Source organism: Triticum aestivum, unplaced genomic scaffold, assembly GCF_018294505.1.
Source record: "Triticum aestivum cultivar Chinese Spring unplaced genomic scaffold, IWGSC CS RefSeq v2.1 scaffold29147, whole genome shotgun sequence".
NCBI classification, from domain to species: domain Eukaryota; kingdom Viridiplantae; phylum Streptophyta; class Magnoliopsida; order Poales; family Poaceae; genus Triticum; species Triticum aestivum.
This window is the reverse complement of record NW_025227830.1, coordinates 2,582-22,924: the sequence shown is the minus strand read 5'-3', so window position 1 is coordinate 22,924 and position 20,343 is coordinate 2,582. Positions and strand designations below refer to the sequence as shown.

Sequence of the window (20,343 nt, the reverse complement as noted above, 5' to 3'; positions counted from 1 at the left end):
TGGTCTTTGGATGCAACTAATGGGTGATGGTCACTTGTGATTTATTCAACCGATTTGATTAACGGCCTATTAGTAGGATTGGTGATGCATGAAGGCTCACTTATTTCTACCTTTTTTTCCCATTGCTCTTTGGGCGGTATATATGTGGCTTTTATTTACTTCGTTGAACCTTGTTTACAATAGAATAATTAGTAATAGGTGGCTGAGGGCTTTCCCCTTCTTGAAAAGGTAGCCTTCGATCTTATTCATGGAGACGTCAGCTTTGCAGTCTCCCACTGCATCTTGCTCCCACCAGTGGAGCACCGCGAGTAGGAGGAGCATCGCCGTCATGCACTGGTCACCGCTTGCATACGACAGTGGCCTTCTCCTAGCTGGCATAGCGCTCACACCCCTGTGGTAAACTCTAGACTTATGCACAGGACCTACCGGCGGAGAGGGAGGGGGCACGAGCCGAGTCATCACAAACAACTCTCAACGGAGGGGCTGGAGAGAAAAGAGGAAGGGGAAACAAGAGCCGCTAGCCGCTTAACAGCCATTCTGGTTTATCGAATTTACCCAAAAAATTATCTTCACTATCTATATACTAGACTACTAGTACAATTTCCTTGGTACTGAGTATACTATTGCTACGCAAGTGTTTATATGTATACATGTGCAGATCAGATTGACCTGTTGGTCCATCCATGCACTGTGTGATGTATCATCTTCTCTGGAAGTTGAGCACCTTGATGGAGAGGCCGAAGGCGACAGCGAAGAAGATGGCGAAGCCGGCGGTGACAACGGCGACGACGCCCAGGAACTCGTGGCGGAATCCGAAGAAGCTCTTGAGGAAGGCGTTGATGGGCTCGCCGGTGTCTTGGAGTGGCTCCGTGAGGTCGCCGAACTGCGAGGCCACCAGCCCGTAGAGCGTCCATGACACTGGGCACGCCCATGAGTACCACCTCCACCACACCGGCATTGTCGGCTGTGAGATGACGAAGCCCGAGAAGAGGTTCCACACGCCATAGAAGAAGGAGGAGACGATGGAAGCGATGTTGTAGCTGGGGGTGAGCCCCACGGCGAGCATGCCGTAGTAGGTGAAGTAGAGCAGCGTGAAGTACATGAAGTAGAGGTACCAGCAGAACTTCTTGGCGTCCCACTGGAAGCCGATCATGGCATAGACGATCACCCCGTACGCCAGCGACTGCACCAGCACATAGGGGAGCTCCACCACCACCTGCCCGAATGCGTACGGCAGCGCTGAGTACATCCCAGCTGCCCGCTCCCTGTAGAACACCGTACGCTCCACGGCCACCACAGGCTGCACCGACGAGGCATAGGAGATCCCCATGAAGAGCACCGCAGCGTACATGGACCCCATCGCATTGAACAGGTCCTGCGTCCTTGATGTCTTGCCCCCGAGCTGCCAGAATATGGTGCCGAACATGAGCGCCACCACGAGGGAGAAGAAGAAGCGGACCACCGTGTACTGAGGGTTCCTCCAGTAGGACAGGTGTTGTTTCCACAGGCACGCCGTGCATTGGGTGACGGAGCTTTGCGAGTACTGCGTCGGGAAGTAGAGATCCTTGGAGCCAGCAGGGGCCCTGCTGATGTCCCTGATCATGCTCTGGTTTCTCCTGCAAAATACATAGTACATCGTTGTTTGTCAGTCCATCAGGCCTTTCGTTTTTTCTTTGGCAAACATGCAAAATTAATGACTACTTACTGGTAGAGGTCTGAGTTCTTGTAGACTTCCGCGAAACTGACACCTAGTATATCTTCTTGTGCCTGTGAGGTCACCTCCAGCATCCAAGTTGCCGGATTGTACCCTGGTTTGATCTTGCTGACATGTTCGATTCCCTGATAAAATTAATACCAGCAAACTGTTACTATCAATCAAAGCCAAAAAACAACCTAGGAAATTAAGGAGGAAATTATGAAAGATTGGATGAGAAGGACAGTAAAGTTACCTCAAAGTATTGGATGAGATCGCATGACTGGTGCCCCAGAGGACCCACATATATCTCCTCCCCTCCTCTCTTCATCAGGAACAGCTGCAAGACCAAAAGAATGTCAGGATCGCTATAATTTTGGAAACATGCATGAAAATGAACTTTCTAGTATAAACAATTACCTCATCGAAGGCTTCGAAAATGTCGATGCTAGGCTGGTGGATGGTGCAAACAACCGTCCTCCCTGTGTCGACTGTGTTTCTCACGGTCCTCATGACAATAGCCGCGGCCCTGGCATCAAGGCCAGAGGTAGGCTCATCCATGAATATTATGGAGGGGTTAGCAACGAGCTCGACCGCGATCGTCAGCCTCTTCCTTTGCTCTGTCGACAGGCCGTTCACTCCAGGTAGTCCAACAAGGGCATCCCTCAGTGTATTCAGTTCCACCAGCTCCATCACTTGCTCTATGAACATCTGTGAAATATGATGAAATGGCATTGTTCAGATCAGAACAAGTGTAATGTATCCCTGGCCTGTGTGCCCCAGCTGAACAAGGACGCATATATATACCTTTCTTGTTTCCGACTCGACATCGGAAGGCAGGCGGAGCCATGCAGAGTAGACCAGGGACTCATACACCGTCACGTTTGGTGAGTGGATGTCATTCTGCTCACAGTAACCGGAGACACGGGCGAAGGTCTCCTGCTTCTTCGGGTAGCCGGAGATTGAGATGTCACCTTCGATGTAGCCTCCAGTCTTCCTGCCAGCCAACACGTCCATCAGCGTGGTCTTGCCAGCGCCGCTGACTCCCATCAGTGCTGTCAGGACTCCCGGCTTGAAACTGCCACTCACTCCCTTCAGCAGAAGCAGCCTATCTTCATCAACACCTTGTGCTTTCATTTCCTGTTATGCAACAAGATTTTGTCATCAAATTAATTAGTACTTGTACTTCACATGATGTTCTTATTCATTGGAAACTGAAAGCTTTCGAATTTTTGGCATTACCGCAGGCATGTCAACAGAGTATCTCATGTTGTTGAAGGCAACAGCAAGCGGTGCAAAAGGGAGGACCATTCCCTTCCTACCACTGTCGCCTGGGGCGGCAGAATTTCTCCTTGACCTCGAGTTGTTGATGTTCCCTACAAGAGAAGTTTGGCCATTTAGATGACATGTTGCCATGATCATGTCCAAATCCAACCATTACTGCAACTGGCCTTACCTGCAGCTGCAGAGACAGAGCCAACAGGAGTTTCGCCGGTGATACTGGCATGCTTCTCCTTCAGTGCATCCTCTGAAAGAATTTGCTGAGACTTCCCCAGCGCTGCATGTTATACAAGTAATTGTCTCAGATCAAGTGCTTGATCAAAATGTGCATTGCAAAATTCCATTATAGAAGCTTTGAGTTACGTACGTTTAAGGTAGCTTAGAGCGAAGGTGAAGAGGATGTTGAACAGGACAACGTATCCCAGGAGTGCCCCAACGCCAATCCAGTACCATTTTGCCTCAGTGAACATGCCCCTGGACTTGAGCACATCTATTCCTAAGATATTATTGGAGCCCTGGAGAACCTGCAAAATGGTTTTGACAGTCAGAACTACAGTACCATGTTATGCGAATGACCAATACTGTTGTCACGGTGGAAACAACAGCCACATACCCGTTGCCATTTTTGTCCAAGGAACTCGTTTACGGCAATGGCGCTCATGGCGTACTGAAGCGGTGACACCCAGTAGCCCCAGATCCACCATTTCTTCACATCATCTGTCATGAACAAGCAAACGAAACCGGTGTCACTAATCTTCTCTCTGAAATTTACATTTCAACGACCAAGTGAAAAATGTTTTTCAGGGGCATTACGATGTGACAGGACGAATCCACTGAGCACCAGCATCACAAAAAGTGCAAAGGACGCCAGCGTATTTGCAACAACCATGGTCCGGCCCAGTGCTGCGATAAACCTGAACATTGCTGCAGCCATCTGGTTGACAAGCAACAGCAGCAAGTACTGTTTGAACAGCCTGCAAGAAAACAACAAGATAATTAATATTGGTACCTACTTGTAGGATCATGAGTTGTCTGTGATGTTCTTTTTCTTCCTCCAGAACTAGGACAGCAACACGTATGGTTTAACTGTTAGTTTGCCACAGTAAGATGATATTTGACGCGTACCTTCCAACATCTGGATCAAACCCAATGACATAGTAACCCAGGAATACTGTGATGGAGACCTCGACGCAAGATATCGGTATCTTGAGAATCCAAGTTGGTATGGCATAAGCCCATGCAGGGAAGAAGAGGTAATCTCTTTGCTTGAAGAAGACCGGCAATTTTATGGTAGCCATAGCAAGCTCGGAGAAACCGTTGAACATGTGGGCAACTAGAGCAAAGAACAGAGCACCCATGAAGACAATGCCGTCGTTAACCTTACCATGGTGCATGTTTGTGCGCAGGAACAGTGTCATCACGATTGTTGTCATCACCAGAAGCTGCAGAGGTAGTGCCATCAATCAATCAATCAATCAACCAATCTCTTATAAGTATGAAGATATGCCTGAACTGAAATGGGAGGCTTTACCTGGAAAGCCCGGAAACGGTAGACAAACATATTCCTTTTCATGAGCAACCACTCCCTCTCGACGCATGCGCGCAGCAGCTCCATCTTGCTGGCACCGTACGGCTTGGTCGTCAGTGAAGCAGGGTGGCACTGGCTCCTGTCAAAAGGGCGAGACAGCTCCGCAGATAGACTTTGGCCAACATGAAATGCCTGGAATGCACGAGCGAACTCCTTGACTGGGACGTATTGGTATCTCCGGTCATTCCTTGCCCAGTATTGTGGCTGATCTTTTCTTGATGTCACCTGCAAGTTAATTTCGCTGATGTCAGTAACCAAAATTGTGAAATGACCAGCATCATGAGGCTTGGAAATTAGTAAACTTTGACAAAGCATTTGAGCTGACTTACTTCTTGCAAAAAGTCGGCGACCCCCTTCCGGTCGGGACATTTGAAACCCATGAGTTCGAAGAACTCAAGCACATGTTCACGTGGCCCTTGATACACAATGTGACCATCCGACAAGAGGATTATGTCATCAAACAAATTATATGTTTCTGGTGCAGGTTGCAGCAAGGAAATGACAGTCGTGCCACCGAGGATGTTGGTGATTAGTCCAAGTGATTTCACTATCTGGTATGTGGTAGAGCTATCCAGGCCAGTGGAGATTTCATCCATGAACAGTGCTCTTTCCGCCCCGACCATCATCTCGCCTTCAGAAAATTTCAAGTAACCAAGTGTCAGCAAATGCTATGATAACAAGATGAGATGTTCATGGAAATTTGTATAGTGTCAACAGGATAATCTTGTGGTTCCAAAAAAAATATCTTGGCAATGAGATGTTCAAGAAATTTGGTATTTTTGTTCTACAAAATTCTTTAGAATCATGCAGCCATGACAATCAGACTGCCTAGGCCTTTTGCAATACCAGACGTACCAGTTGTGACACGTTTGCGTTGGCCCCCTGAGATTCCTCTCAGCATATCATCTCCGACCATGGTGTCAGCGCAAATGTCAAGGCCTAAAATCTGCAGGGTTCAGCATAATAGGTCAGTCAGAGCTTAGCACATTGAAGAACAAGATATTTTTGTTGGATTAAGTACCTTGAGGATGTAATCGGTGATGATATTCGTATCCTGACCGCCCACGGATATTGCCTTCATGTAAACATCAAGATCTGGGTCTGGTTTGATATTTGCAGCCTTCTCCCTTCTTGATAGCTCAGTTAGCATGTCTAGGACAAGTTCACCAGGAATTAGCACACAATTATAGAGGAGTAAATTGTCTCCCATAAAGTCATTGGATTTTGAGCTCACCGTATCTACTTCCAATCCCCTGGCATCTGGCTGAGAAGGCCAAGGTTTCCCGTACCGTCATCTCAGCGATGTGGAGGTCGTGTTGGGATATGTAAGCTGCTGATCTTTGAGCCACAAACTCATTCATTCCATGCCCATTGTATGTCACTTTCCCTGAAACCTGGTTTATTATAACACAAGAGTAAGTTTCCTGGAACTTTACAACAAGATTGCTGTCACAGTCGAGTTGATTAATAAACAAGTAAGCTGTTTAACCTTTAGATCAGAGTCTAGTTTCCCTGCCAAAGCAAGAAGCAGTGTAGTCTTCCCTGATCCTGGTGGCCCTAGTAGTAAGGTCATCCTGAATTTTGCATGAACACCGGATATCAGACCATCAAGCACAACTGATATATGTTGCTAAAGGACGGCACAAATACAGAAAATCGACGAGTACTGAAGAGTGTTTAACAGCAAAGTACCTCTTTGGCTTGATAATTCCGTTGACATCATGCAGGATGTTGATGGGTATCTTCTTGTTGGGAACAATATGAAGAAGATTGGCTAATGACTGAAGGAGAAGGTGGGCACAAACAAAAAAAAGGTCAGGCTTGAAGAATATTCCTTAGAATTCATGATAACATATAGTAGCTTCAGCGCTCCTGTCAGTACCTCTAGAACATTCAGAGTGGTGTTGATGAAGGTCGGCAAGCCTCTGTTCCCCACATGTGCGAGCGCCTCGATGTTGAGGTGCTCGTATCGCACTTGGATCGTCGGAAAGTCGATCCCAACTCTGAAACAAATGAGTAGGGGAGAAATTCACCATCTGCTGTTGACATCCTTCATGCTTAATTTCTAACTAACGCATGATTGGGGCTTTGGATTGACAAGAGAAAATCTATGAATGGTGAAAATGTTCAAATGTGTTAGGAAATATGTTTTCACCTATTCATCATAAAGTATAGTTTCATACCTTTTTTTTTTTGAGAATACATATTTTCATACTCCCTCTGTTCACTTTTATAAGACGTTGTAGACAGTTCAGACAGCACCCAAAACAGTTCAATGTCAGCTGTCTGAAACGTCTTATAAAAGTGAACGGAGGGAGTACTATATATATGGTGTTGTGGATATTAGTAAATGATTATGTAAATTTTGTCGAACTTAAGGAAGTTTTAGTTAGGACAAATGAAAAACTTCAAATATTTCAGAATGAAGTAGAGAGATTGATGCCAAATAGACGACAACAGCAGAGAGATGGATGCAAAGCAGAGCAGAGCAAAGCAAACAGGCGAGTGGGAGCCACCTGTCTATCCTCTGCTTGAGCCTGCGCAAGAAGTGCTCGTGGTCCTCCTCGGCGACACGCACGAGGCGGTCGAGCAAGCGCGTCCTCTCCTGGTACCCGAGGGCGGCGACGTCGATGAGCCCGAGCTCGACCCCGCTGCCGTCGTCCCCGACGACGAAGCCCTTGCGGACGCGGCTGTGCGTGGGCAGCCTCTCGAGCGCCGCCCACATGAGCGCCTCCTCATCGTCCTCGGAGCCCGCCCCGGCCGCGGAGGACGCCCGGGAGAAGACGTCGGCGCCACGCTCCCGGTACGAAGAGCGAGAGCCTAGCCGGCGAGAGCCTAGCCGCAGGCTCGCCACCCCCCACGCCGCCTCCGCAGTGTCCATGGCCGGCCGGCAGCCTCCCTCCCTCCCTCCCAGAAAGAAGGACGAATCAAGGTTCGGGGACAATGACCGTCGAGTCAAGTGTCCAGTAGCACGCTGTATGCCAGCTTTCTTGGCTTGCCCAAAGGGGGAGTTGCCGGCACGTAGATATAGGGGTTACTCGTTGGTCGTTACTGGGCGGGGTGGGGTGGGTTGGTGGAGGGAGGGAGGGAGCAGGCAGGGGTTTGAACGGCGGCAGCCAGGGTCAGGGGTGAGGAGGGGGCAGGTGGACTGGCGAGGAAAAATGGCGAGTAGCGCGTGCGTCCATGCGTGCATGGCCTACTCACCGGGGCGGGGGAAGAACGGGTAGGCGGGCAGGCGGGAGGGGAGCTTCCGAGCGCAATTGAATATGAACGGAGGTGTGGTGTGGAACACACTTTTGCCGTGTGGGAGCGGGATCTAGTCATCCGACGGTGTTTGTTTATTCACTGCCAACCCCTGTTTTGTGGTGGCATAGGAGGGAACGGGAGGGGAGACTGAGTATATTCTTTCTTTGTAAAAACAGAGGACCCGGGCGACCGAATCATGAGTTTCTCTCGCCAAGCAATCGCCCGCGCCATCGGCCATCGCCATCGCCATCGCCATCAAGCATCAGCGCATGCAGCAGCACACACCAACCGCGCCAAGTAAGTCGTGTCAGATAATGGGCAAAAAAGGATCCGGCTTGTTGACCCCGTCGCACCACCCGGAAAAAATATTTCGTGAAGACCATGTGCAAAGTGCACACCCCGTCCCGTGCGTATGTACCCGGCGTGATCTGCCGCCACCTGTCCTCGCTAGTGCATCCGACGGACGCCCACTCTGTCTTCCTATTAGGAGATGTGCTCCGGGGCATGAGGGACGAGGGCGAGGCGGATCCGGCGCCGGAGCAGTCCGGACGCGCTGGCGGAGTTCAAGGTCGACCAAGCGGTGAAGTCGGCAAAGCAGCAGACCATCCTCGAGTTAATCCGGTTGGAGCTCAAGGTCGAGGCCAACTGCCGCTACATCTATGAGGCGAAAGTGGCGTGTGAGGAGCGGTTCGCCGACGAGGAGGACGCGTCGGAGTTTCGTCCCATTGTCAATGACCACAAGGCCGACGGCTCCTGCAAGGACATCATGGACATATCCGATGACGGATAGATAACCTAGCTATATACTAGTATGAATTTGATGATTCAGATATGAAGACTATTATTGTAATGTCTAAAATAAGAGGTGACCGGTAATTGTCCGCGAACGCGTTCATGATTTGTGAAGTACGGAGCGTAGATGCTCTAATTGCTCCTTTGGTACTGGGTCCTAGTGTTGACCGACGAGTGTGGACCTTGGAGGCATCTGAGGTGTACACTATGTGTTCCTTCTATAAGTTGATCAACTTTGGTGGGTTGCTGCCCCTTTCCGGGAAAAAATCTGAAAAATCTCAATCCTTGCCGGGTTCTTGGTTTTATATGGTTGGCTTTTCACAATAAGAATTTATCTAGAGAAAATATATCTCAAAGACAACATCTTAATGACCTAACTTGCTTGTTCTGCAATGAGCTGGAATCTGTCCAGCACATGTTCTTTGTTTGCCTTGTTGCTAGGAAACTTTGGAGAGCCATTTCTGAAATTTTGAATTTTAATCCTCCGAGATCTATGATTGGTTTATCTGAACGTTGGGCTCAAGATACTAAAACTTTTGTGATCAATATGGCTTCTGCCGCTCCTATTTGGAGCTTACGGACGTTGCGCAATGATATTTGCTTTTAGGGCCTAGTTTCGAAAGATGTCAGACTGCTCCTGGTAAGAACAAGCGTCCTACTGCACCAGTGGAAAATCTTGGGTGCAGAGTATTGATGCGGGAATGCTTGCTCCTCCTTTGGTCATCGAAGAGGAGAACTTCTGAGAATTGTGTGGAGCTGACATATAATGCGGGTAGGTCCAAGAGCATCTATAGCCGGACTTGGCAAATCCGGTCCTCAAACACCCGCGGACGCGTTCGAGCGTGTCTGCGGGCACTGACAGAGCACCCCTCAAATAATGTAATCACATCCAAACACCTCTATTATCACATCTCAAATTCACACAAACTCATGCAACTACGTCGATGCACACACATTGTCCGGCTACTCCATCACTACTAACTAAACATGCCATCAGACTACCAAAATTTGACATGTATGGCTATGGTGGAGTTCATCCATGGCTGCCCTTGCCCTTCCCGGCGCCCTTGCCGTCCTTCTCGCGGAAGTATCGGTTGAAGACACAGTACGGATCAACCAGATCTGCTCGTCGCCGGAGCTGCCCTCGCCATCACTGTCCGCCTTCTCCTCCTTCGGTGGCAGTCCGGCCATGGCACGAACCGCCCGATTCTGCTCTCGGGCGAGGGCACGAGTGTTCCTCTGCTGTCATTTCTTCACAATGCAGGCGCGGATGGCTTCCTTCTCTACGACCGCCCGCGCCGCCGCATCAGCCACCTCCGCCGCCGCCATTTCCGCCGCGATACGGGCCTCGGCGGCCCTTATCCTCTCCTTTCCACGGTGGGCCGCCTGGTCCCGGTGGGATTCATAGTTTGCCCGACTGGTGATGGGGAAGGAGAGGGATTCCGGCTGCCGGGACCGCGAGGATCCAGCCCTGGAGGACCCGAGCGCCCGGTGAGCCACTGACGCTATGGAGTCGCGGCAGACAAATCCGTCCGTCGGCCGGGCGCTATCCTCCCGGGAGCGGCGGAGTACAATGCGGGCTGCCATTGCCTCCTCCAACCCGCACGGAATGACACTCCAATCAACGGATTCGGATTGGTCGGAGTCCGATTTGCTGCCTGCCATGTCGGAGAAGGATGGAAACCGCCGGAGGTGAGCTCGGGTGGCGGAGGAGAGTGGAGCGAAGTGGTTAGGGTTTTGCTCCGGCGAACGAATGAGGACGAATATATGTAGGGTCGGGTGGACCAACATGAATGGGTCCGGCGTGGTGGGCATGCCCGGACGCTCCCATATCCATCCCATATTTGAACTGAATATAAGAGGTGCCAGTTAGTCCGGACGTTTGAGGCCCATTTGAGATGTCTGTTTGGATAAAAAATTACGACCAGTTAGTGATCAGGTCGGTCCGGCCCGTCCGGACGTTTGAGGGTTTAGGACGCCCGGTTGTTAGACGCGGTAAGGGCAACGCCGAGCTTTCTAGCTATTCTGATTGATATTTAACGAAGTCAGGCATGTTTTGTCGCTTGTTCTGGCGACTTCCTACCCATAGGACTTATTTTGCTTAAGTTGTACTGTGAGGTTATCTCATGTTTGTAGTTTGGCTCAGCTACTCAGTTCTTAGTCAGGTTGCCTTGTTTTCAATAAAATGCGGCAGGGGTGAACCCCTTTTCATCACAAAGAAAAAGAAAAAGAAAAGAAAAGAAAATAATTGGGATGGGTCTTCCTGGTATTGAATGAGGAAGATCGCTAGGCCATGATCAGTCGTTGCGGTCGCCGCTTGACAACCAAACCAGATGGGATCATGTTGGTTGAAAGGCTGGATGCAGGTCCTGATCCTGCATGAAAGGCTCCATGGCTCCATATTCATGAGTTTTCATGAGAATGTGTGGAGACCGGCTCCATATTTATCCATTCATTCTTAGGTTGCATGTGAATCTATTTAGAGGGTAGAACAATGACTTGGATAGGTTCTGGCCCTGCGTGTGCACTGGAACTAGCTTCTGCTGATTGTAACACTGATATGGTTTGAGTAATACAAGTTTTTCAACCGCAAAAATAAATAAATAAAAAAATCAATCGATGGTCGCGGTCTCTAGCCGGCCTTTGGATGAGCTTGGTTGCTTCCATGGATAGATCAATGTACCGTAAACTTATCAACATTGTGAGATTGGGGGTTAATTCATATGACTAGTTCAATTGAAGACTATTTCTGACGTGTGTAGTCCGAAGTAAGTATGCATCTTTTTACTGCCCCTAATTAAGGGGGCAGTTTAAATGCAACAACCATGGACTAAAATGAAGTTGAATCAAGGAGAGTTGAGACCTCTTTATAAAAAATTCTTTTTCACATGCTATTGAAGTTTGAAAAGAGAAGTGATACATGCGCGCTCCTCCGTGCAAACCGCCTCGCTCATGCGCGTGCTCGTGTTTCGCGAACGAGTCTAGCTCAGACATATGTCATGCATGCGCTTTATGTTTGCCTGTTAGAACGAATTATTAATTGGATCGTGGGCTATTGCCGACTCGGTCTTAGGCCTAATCCCATGTCTCCATACCCGATTACATATACAATATATTAGAGGTAGAGCCGTCAGATCAAATCTCATATGCTCTACCTTCTCGTGTATAATCCACCACCTTTCCCTTCATTGTTGTTGCTTCCGGCGATCCCATCCCATCAACCGTGTGCACGCGGCCTGTACGAGAGATCAAGCCTTCAAAACCCTGTCCTTCGTGCTCCTAGACTGGGAGAAGGGTGATCAGGTTTTTGGAGAGTGTCTCAGGCGCGACTGCTCGATGTGGTTCCACTACTTCGACTATGTCCTCGACCTCTCCGACATCGCCATGGGTAAACACTCTGAAGTCGCCAAGAAGAAGGTTGCCGCTACCGCTACTACCACCACCTAGAGGGTGTGATTTGTTCGTTCTTCTTTTGTTTGTTCGTGTGTTAGCTATAATAGTTGTTTATATAAGATATATCTGCTCGGGGAGGTGGCTCGAGAGGAGTTAGACCCTACTAAACAGACACCCACATCGCTCACTTGGGGGTGGGTGCTTCGAAAAAAACCTAGCCGTCGATGCCCCCATAATCTCCATCCACTCCCCCACAGTCACCGGAGGACGCACGCCAGCAGGGGATATCTTCTCGTGTTGAGATCCCTTGTGTGGGGAGCACTCCGGCCAGCACGTCGACTCCGGACGACGCGATTTAGGCGGGGAGCTTTAGAGCCAGGGCGGTGCCCCTGGGTGTTGGTGGTGGTGCTGCTGAGGTGGCCGTGTGGGCGGCACTGGGGTAGACCAGCTACGGCGGCAAGGTCCTGCGATGGCGGAGAGGAGGCGCAACCTCGCATCTGCTACGTGGTGGCAGCCTGGCATGACGTGCTCGAGGTTGTGGCGGTCTTCATGACCAGACCTCAGGCGGTGTGCGTACCCATCTCCTGCCACTCGATGGTGGAGGAGATCAAGGCAGCCTGTTCCTGTGGGCTGACGGCATGGGGGCTGATGTCCTGGGTCAATAAAGGTGGAGGCCCTAGTGTTCTTCTCGGCATGGCGGCTTTAATAGGGCGCAACACGAAGCTGCGCTTTATGTCTGTACCGTGGGATATGTCTTCCTCTAGATTTCCCGGGTATGGACAGTGGCAGGGAATGTCATGGTGGTTGAGATTGGAGGACATGAAGAAGGGGCGGAAAGGTGTCTTGGATGCGATGAAGTTGCTTCATAGGCCGTTGTTCGGGCATGGCATGCGGGGCGGTGTTCCTATCCATCTCTGACACATGATCTTGTGAGCGTGGTGTTTGGTGACCTGCAGTAGCGGCCTCGACAAGTAGGGGCGGCAACACCGGAGGACTTCATGTTGGTGGTACTCCTTGAGTATTGGGTCTCGATTCCCAAGATGAAAGCCCAAGGTTTGACATTCGCTGGTTGTACCTGGCAATGGCCTTGTCGAAGGCATTGTTTTGAGAACTCAGACTATGATCAGCCGCCGCCGACGCTTATGCACTATTTCTTTGTTGGAGGCGTCACTTTTGAAGAACCTTGTATGTAGTCCAGATCCTGTCTTTGGTAGTGGTTTGTGTGCTGCTATTGTGAGTGATTAGCCACTATGGCTTTTTTTAATTTCTTCTTCTTTTTTTCTTTTAGGCCGCTAGGTGCATCCTCAAAGTCCAGATGACATTTAGTTGGTGCGGAGGTTAGGCATAATTAGTATCTTCGTGATACTAATATATATATATATATATATATATATATATATATTGTCGAGAAAATATCAGCTCTATGTGTAATACGTGCTCACATCTTAAGTATGAGATTAGTATTGTATCGCTGTCATCATTATTTATTAAATCAATCAAAAATTGCTAATTTATCCAACATATATCAACTAACAAGATGCATACAATCGTCAATTACATCCGAGCGTAGTCGCCGAGGCCGTGCGTCGTTGATGACAAAAGCGACGCGTGGGCGTGCGCGCTCCTATGCCATGTACACCCGTCCATGAGCAGGATAGCTCATAGCTCTACTCATCATTCTCCATGGCTCCGTATCCATCCATTCTTGTTAGGTTGCATGTAAATTTCTACGCCTAGCCGTAGGTGAGCTAGACGATGATGGTCGTCTCCGGCCATCGTTTTGGTGAGCTGTCTCGTTTTGATTGCTTCGATGGATGGATCGATGGATTGTCAACTTATCAGCATCGTGAGATTGATGGTAAATTTATGTGACTGGTTCAATCAAAGACTGTCTCTCGCGTGTGTCCGAAGTAATTAAGCGTGCATCTTTTTACTACCGCCAATTAAGGGGGGCAGCTGAAATGCAGCAAGCCAGCAACCATGCATGTACCGAGTCTAAGCCAATCTCCCGAGTTACTTACTGACTATGTCTATGGAGTATGTTTGTGCATCAATGTAGCAACCATGGACTGAAACGCGGTTGAAATCAAGGGAGGCTGACTATGTCTATGTGCATCCATGTACGCGCTTGTAAAGGAAGCCAGTTTCTTACATCCTTACTTGGTGAATGCATTCAGGCATCAATGTCAGCGTACGTAGGCTGGTAGGATCGGAAGGTGGCAGCTACTCCCTCCGTTCCCAAATAATTGTCTTTCTAGTCATCTTAAATGGACTACAACATACGGATGTATGTAGACATGTTTTAGAGTGTAGATTCACTCATTTTGCTCTGTATATAGTCACTTGTTGAAATCTCTAGAAAGACAATTATTTAGGAACGGAGGGAGTAGAAAACAAGCTCATACAATAGATACACTAATCGAATCAACCGCATGTAGCCATCAGTCAGGGGTTAGTGAACTGCTGCGCGGAAAAAGGCCACAACGGAAAGGCGATAGGTTAGTGAACTGCCATGGGTTGTTGGGAAAAAAAGTTATGGACCCTGCGAGTCAGACTATCGGGTCTAGTTGCGCAGGTATAGAGTTGTGCTCATGTCCTCTCCATAATTAGTTGATCGGGTTTGAGCGTTATATATGAACATAAAAACTTGCCTAAACCGTGTCCATTCGGGTCGGGTATTACACATACTTATATTCATGGATAAATTATCTTAATCCTGAATTCAAAGACAAGGTACCCGTCACCCCTAGACATGCCGACCAGGTAGACCACGTCGACAACAAAAAATCAACCGGCGTGAAATTGCCTTGACCTTATTGAACCGCATATAGGTAAGCACTCGGTTTGTATAGCTAGAACACATCTTTATTGTAGATGTGCGATATGAAATACATTAATTACTTCTTACGAATATAATTTCTACAAAAGAAGACTCAAACCCAGAAAGTAGTCTTTGAAATGCTTAAAACTATCGAACAAATACAATCAGAATATTGTCATCATCTACAAAAAGCGCTATAACGACATATGAAACCTGGGTACCTAGTCTTGATTTACAAACACCTTCAAGGGTTTTTCCAGTTGTTTCATGATAGCTTCCCATCCTGCGTGTGTTGGGTGCATGTCGTCCCAATAGAAAAATTTGTTGGGCTTGTCGCACACAGTGTACAGAAACTCCGCGGATGACTCATCTTGCTGTCCGCAGTAACCCTTCGAGTTCAAACTCTTGCAGCACGGCGATAGTTTGCGCTTGAATTGTTTGGACAACTCTGAGCCTTTACCTACATTAATGCACATGGAATTTAAAATGTTCAAATAAAGTATTTGAAGTACACAATTAAACCCATCAAATTAGATTAAGATAATTATAAAATAATGAGACGCTTTTGATTGCATGTAGATACATACCTGCCATATGATCCACAATATTAACAAAGGCTGTGTACACGTCGATGATGTAGACATTCTTCTTTGATGTCATAACTTGTTTCAGATTATCATTGTGGATGGATGCACCCAGGTTTCCAAAAATATCACGTGTGGTGTAGTTGTTGGTTCGGGTGTGTGATGGCGTGCAACCGATAGGTTGCAAGTTATTGACAAGAACCTTTGTCACCCCAAGCTTCAACAATTGATCCACATTAGCTGCAATCTCTTTTGTCACCTTTCCAATATAAGCATTAATCTACATCGCATACGTGGAAATTATAAGTTAGTAAGATGCACAAAGAAATTAATTGTTCAAATTAGTGTATGCATATATACATTGTGTGTTGATATATACTCACATCGTTGGGGCTACTTAGGCCGATGACGCCGGTGCTTGCATAGTCATTACCGGAGAAGGCCACGAGCGCTACAGAGCGACTCAGTTGATTCTCCGTGATGGTCCCGTCCTTGACCATCTTCCGGAAAGTGTTAACCTGCTTGGCGAGGGCGGGGACCTCGTGTGATGTACCGTCCAACACGCCTGCACCACCGGTAGCAAAGGTCATGCCGGATGGGTCGCAGGTTTTCTCGGCCATGCGGGCATGCGCCGGAGGGGCTTCCTCCAATCCCAGCATTGTTGCTGCAAGTCATCAATAAAACAACAAGTAGGGTTAATTGTGATGCACCATAGATTACAACATAACATGAGATTTACCTTTTTAGGGTAATATAACATACTAGTACTTATCGATGAAATCCGACTGGATTTTGTAGTTTGAGAAGCGGCCGGACGGAGTGTTCGGCCGCGGAAACCCATCGGCATCGATGTAGTTGGAGCCGTAGGGGTAGGCCCATTGCCGCGACATCTCTATGACGGGGTGGATCAGAGGGAGGTTCCCGTTGTCGGCGAAGTCATCCCCGAACACGAAGAAGGTGGCGCTCGACGCCTTCTTCTCATGGCCGCCGGTAGGCGCAGGCCGGGCCTCCACGCCATTGGGATTCAGAACGAGGAGGAGGATGAGGACAAGGCCGAGGGCGGCCGGAAGAAGCTTCATCGATTCCGGCGGCGCTTTTGCGTTGGGGAGGCGGATCGTTCTACTACTGCCGGCCCGAGGATCACGATCGCCAACTAAAAACCAGGAACACAAAGCGCTTGTCTGCGACTGCGATGCTCGTACACCATGGCCTGGCCCTCGCTTCAATTTATATATGCTCGTACACCAGGACCAGCAAGGCAAGTCGAAATTGGGCTTGCGGCCACGACCGGAGTCGGACACGGATGGACGGATACGAGTCATGGACGGGACGTAGTTCACTGGCCAAGCCCAGCAGGCACCAGCTGCTCGTCTCGCGAGGCCTGCGCATCCTCTCCTCCGCCCCGCTGCGCACCGCCGTCAGCTCGTCGGCCGCGCTGCCGGTTGTCCTGTCCCTCCGCCGGACGGTGTTCTCTCCGGTTTTGCTGATAACCTTTTGCCCCAGTTGGAGCCGTCGGCCCGTTAAGTTCTGCTCTGTCTCTGAGCCTTTGTAGCAGCTCAAAGCTGGCCTCGATCTTGGTTGTCACCTTCTCAGTAACAGTTGCAAAGGGGCTCTTCAAAACAGAAACTTACACTGTATGCTGAAGCTAAGTACGCACTTAACCGGTCATACTTGAATTTTCCTCTTGCAAAGTCTAGTAGAACCGCGTGACTACCGGAGCAAAAGTTGGTACTCCCTCCGTCTCGAAATACTTGTCGGAGAAATGTATAAAAATGGATGCATATAAAACTAAAATATGTTTAGATACATTCATGTCTCCGACAAGTATTACCGGACGGAGGGAGTACATTTGTGGGGAATTGCCTTGAAATGGTGTCTAGTCAACAGACTGAATTCCTCTTACATTTCCTCATGTTCCATATGTTCGGGAAATGCTAGAATAAGTTGATCTATGAAACTGAACTTCCGGGACAACTTTCTGTACTCACCATGTATTTTACTCCAAACTAAGACGTGAAGAGAAGAAAATCTTACCATTCAGAAATTACAGTGTCAAAGATCTGTGTTTTCTTCCAATCTAGTGCCACCTACTCCCTAGTAAAACTTACAGTGCGAGAGGTTTTCCCTCTTCATACTTCACTCCTTCCTTTGGCAGTTATCATCTGCAGTGAAATTTCACCATCGGAAAGTGCAGTGTCAATGCTCTGTGTTTTCTTCTGATGAAGCTGCTTCTGCTCTGTAGGTATACTTACACACTTCCGCTTCGGTAGACTCCCCAAACACAAGAACGGTCGAGATTGCCCAATACCTCTTCATAACAGAGGGCAGGATGGACATTTTCTCAAAAAGAGTCTGCACGACTGCCCGCCCGCCCGCAAAAAAAAAGGCCGAACCGTATACGCATATGAATACAGGACCCGCCCGCCCGGAAAAAAAGTGCTACCCTGCCTGCCCCAAAAAAAGTAAAACCCTGCCCTCCAGGAAAAAATAAACTTGAACCGCCCCGGCCGGTCGCCCGCACGCGCCTGCTAACGTTGCCACGCATGCAGAGATGCCGCGCCGGCCGCCCGCGAACAACGCGGCAGCCCCGCAGTCAACACGTGGAACTGCCACGCATCGCATACATGCGCCGCTGCCGCCCGACAACCCTGCCGCCTCGCCTGCCGCGCGCCCGTCGTCATCCTCGCGCTGCCATGTCCCGTCGCGCGCCGCTGCCGCCTGATAGGCCGGCCGCCTCGCCTGCCGCGACCCCGTCCCGTCGCGCGCTGCTGCCGACCGACAACGCGGTCGCCTCGCCTGCCGCGCCCCCCGACCGCGCATTTATACCGCTTGCGGACCCCTCGGCTGCCGCACGCGTCTCCTTGCATGCCGCGCCCGCGTGCTGCCTCCCCGCCTGCACATACATAATTTCCTCTAGGGCATATCTCCAACACTTTATTGAAACAAAAGCAATAAAGCATGATTACTACAGTAGCATAATCATATGAACACATAAAAACAATAGGTAAAAGTGTTGGGTTGTCTCCCAACAAGTGATTTTCTTTAATGCCTCTTAGCTAGGCATGATGATTTCAATGATGCTCGCATAAAAGATAAGAATTGAAACATGAAAAAGAGCATCATGAATCACATGGCAAGCACATTTAAGCCTAACCCACTTCCTATGCATGGGGATTTTGTGAGAAAATAATTCATGGGAACAAGAGTCAACTAGCATAGGAAGGCAAAACATGCATAACTTCAAAACTTTCAACACAGAGAGGAAATTTGATATTATTGAGATATGTAAAAGCATATGTTCCTCTCTCATACTAATTTTCAATAGCATCATGAATGAATTCAACAATATAACTATCACATAAATCATTCTTTTCATGATACATAAGCATAGAAATTTTGTTACTCTCTACATAAGAAAATTTATTCTCATGAATGGTAGTGGGAGAAAACTCAACAAAATAACTATCATGTGATTGAAAATTAAAATCATGATGACAAGTTTCATGGGTATAATTATTCCATATAGCATACATGTCATCACCATAATCATCATAGATAGCGACCTTGTTCTCATAGTCTATTGAAGCCTCATCCAAAATGGTGGATTCATCATTAAATAAAGTCATGACCTCTCCGAATCCACTTTCATCATTATACTCATCATAAATAGGAGGCATGCTATCATTATAACAAACTTTCACATCAAATCTTGGGGGACTAAAAACATCATCTTCATCAAACATAGCATCCCCAAGCTTGTCGCTTTGCATATCATTAGCATCATGGATATTCAAAGAGTTCATGCCAACAACATTGCAATCATACTCATCATTCAAAGATTCTATGCCAAAAAATTTATAGCATTCTTCTTCTAACAATTGAGCACAACTTTCCGATCCATCATTTTCAAGAAAGATATTATAAATATGATCAATAATATTATGCAACCTCGATTCCATTGTTTTGTAGTTTTCTTTTTATAATCCAAACTAGTGATAAAACAAAAAACTGAAAGATTCAATTGCAAGATCTAAAGATATACCTTCAAGCACTCACCTCCATGGAAACGGCGCCAGAAAAGAGCTTGAGGTCTACTACGCAACTTTATTCTTGTAGAATCGTGTTGGGCCTCCAAGCGCAGAATTTTGTAGGACAACAGCAATTTTCCCTCAAGTGGATGACCTAAGGTTTATCAATCCGTGGAAGGTGTAGGATGAAGATGGTCTCTCTCAAGCAATCCTGCAACTAAATAACAAAAAGTCTCTTGTGTCCCCAACACACCCAATACAATGGCAAACTGTATAGGTGCACTAGTTCGCGAAGAGATGGTGATAAAAGTGTAATATTGATGGTAGAAATATATTTTTATAATCTGAATAAATAAAACCAACAAGGTAGCAACTAGTAAACGGGCACAAAAACGGTATTGCAATGTCTAAAAATGAGGCCTAGGGTCCGTACTTTCGCTAGTGCAACCTCTCAATAATGCTAACATAGTTGGATCATATGATTATCCCTCAAAGTGCAATAAAGAATCACTCTGGAGTTCCTATTAGCGGAGAACAAAAGATAGGAATTGTTTGTAGGTCACGAAACCACCTCAAAGCTATTCTTTTCGTTAGATCTATTCAAGAGTTCATATTAAAATAACACAAAGCTATTTTTCTATTCTATCTATCCTAGAGTTTGTACTAGAATAACACCAAAGCAAATTCATATTCATAATATTCAATCCACACAAAGAACTATAAAGAGACCCCTTCCGTTGGAGAAAAACGTGCATCAACCCCTATGCATAGATTACCCCAATATCACTGCGGGAAACCGCAAGTTGAATGCCATAACACATATCAAGTGAATCAATAAGATACCTCATTGTCACCTCAAGTATTCATATTGCAAGACATATACACTGGTGGAAAAACAGGCTTCCGTCCAGCCCCAT

At 47.8% G+C, this 20,343-nt stretch overlaps 2 protein-coding genes across 2 annotated transcripts; both read right to left on the bottom strand.

Annotated features, from left to right (window-relative positions):
* Nucleotides 1-484: 484 nt before the first annotated feature.
* On the bottom strand, nt 485-7,554 carry LOC123172857 (ABC transporter G family member 44). Its single transcript, XM_044589760.1, has 20 exons — nt 7,079-7,554; nt 6,445-6,565; nt 6,255-6,343; nt 6,052-6,136; nt 5,797-5,956; nt 5,584-5,714; nt 5,418-5,508; nt 4,892-5,193; nt 4,506-4,787; nt 4,100-4,416; nt 3,788-3,948; nt 3,588-3,691; nt 3,342-3,498; nt 3,150-3,251; nt 2,936-3,069; nt 2,501-2,833; nt 2,114-2,404; nt 1,950-2,033; nt 1,706-1,839; nt 485-1,616 (listed from the first exon to the last, which is right to left on the bottom strand). Exons 1-20 carry the CDS (start codon nt 7,441-7,443, stop codon nt 701-703), a joined length of 4,359 nt encoding a protein of 1,452 aa, XP_044445695.1. The 5' UTR covers nt 7,444-7,554; the 3' UTR covers nt 485-700.
* Nucleotides 7,555-14,926: 7,372 nt separating this feature from the next.
* On the bottom strand, nt 14,927-16,580 carry LOC123172858 (GDSL esterase/lipase At5g03600). The gene is made up of 4 exons (XM_044589761.1): nt 16,173-16,580; nt 15,782-16,064; nt 15,402-15,678; nt 14,927-15,274 (listed from the first exon to the last, which is right to left on the bottom strand). Exons 1-4 carry the CDS (start codon nt 16,475-16,477, stop codon nt 15,036-15,038), a joined length of 1,104 nt encoding a protein of 367 aa, XP_044445696.1. The 5' UTR covers nt 16,478-16,580; the 3' UTR covers nt 14,927-15,035.
* Between the last annotated feature and the right edge of the window lie 3,763 nt (nt 16,581-20,343).

Excerpts from the sequence above, each read along its gene's own strand:
- LOC123172857 (XM_044589760.1), bottom strand. The coding sequence starts at position 7,443 with ATGGACACTGCGGAGGCGGCGTGGGGGGTGGCGAGCCTGCGGCTAGGC. Across the intron at positions 5,194-5,417 it reads ACGCAAACGTGTCACAACTG|GCGAGATGATGGTCGGGGCG; the intron begins GTACGTCTGGTA and ends AATTTTCTGAAG. Across the intron at positions 2,034-2,113 it reads TTTTCGAAGCCTTCGATGAG|CTGTTCCTGATGAAGAGAGG; the intron begins GTAATTGTTTAT and ends TTGGTCTTGCAG.
- LOC123172858 (XM_044589761.1), bottom strand. The coding sequence starts at position 16,477 with ATGAAGCTTCTTCCGGCCGCCCTCGGCCTTGTCCTCATCCTCCTCCTC. Across the intron at positions 15,679-15,781 it reads GCCTAAGTAGCCCCAACGAT|ATTAATGCTTATATTGGAAA; the intron begins GTGAGTATATAT and ends TATGCGATGTAG. Across the intron at positions 15,275-15,401 it reads TATTGTGGATCATATGGCAG|GTAAAGGCTCAGAGTTGTCC; the intron begins GTATGTATCTAC and ends GCATTAATGTAG.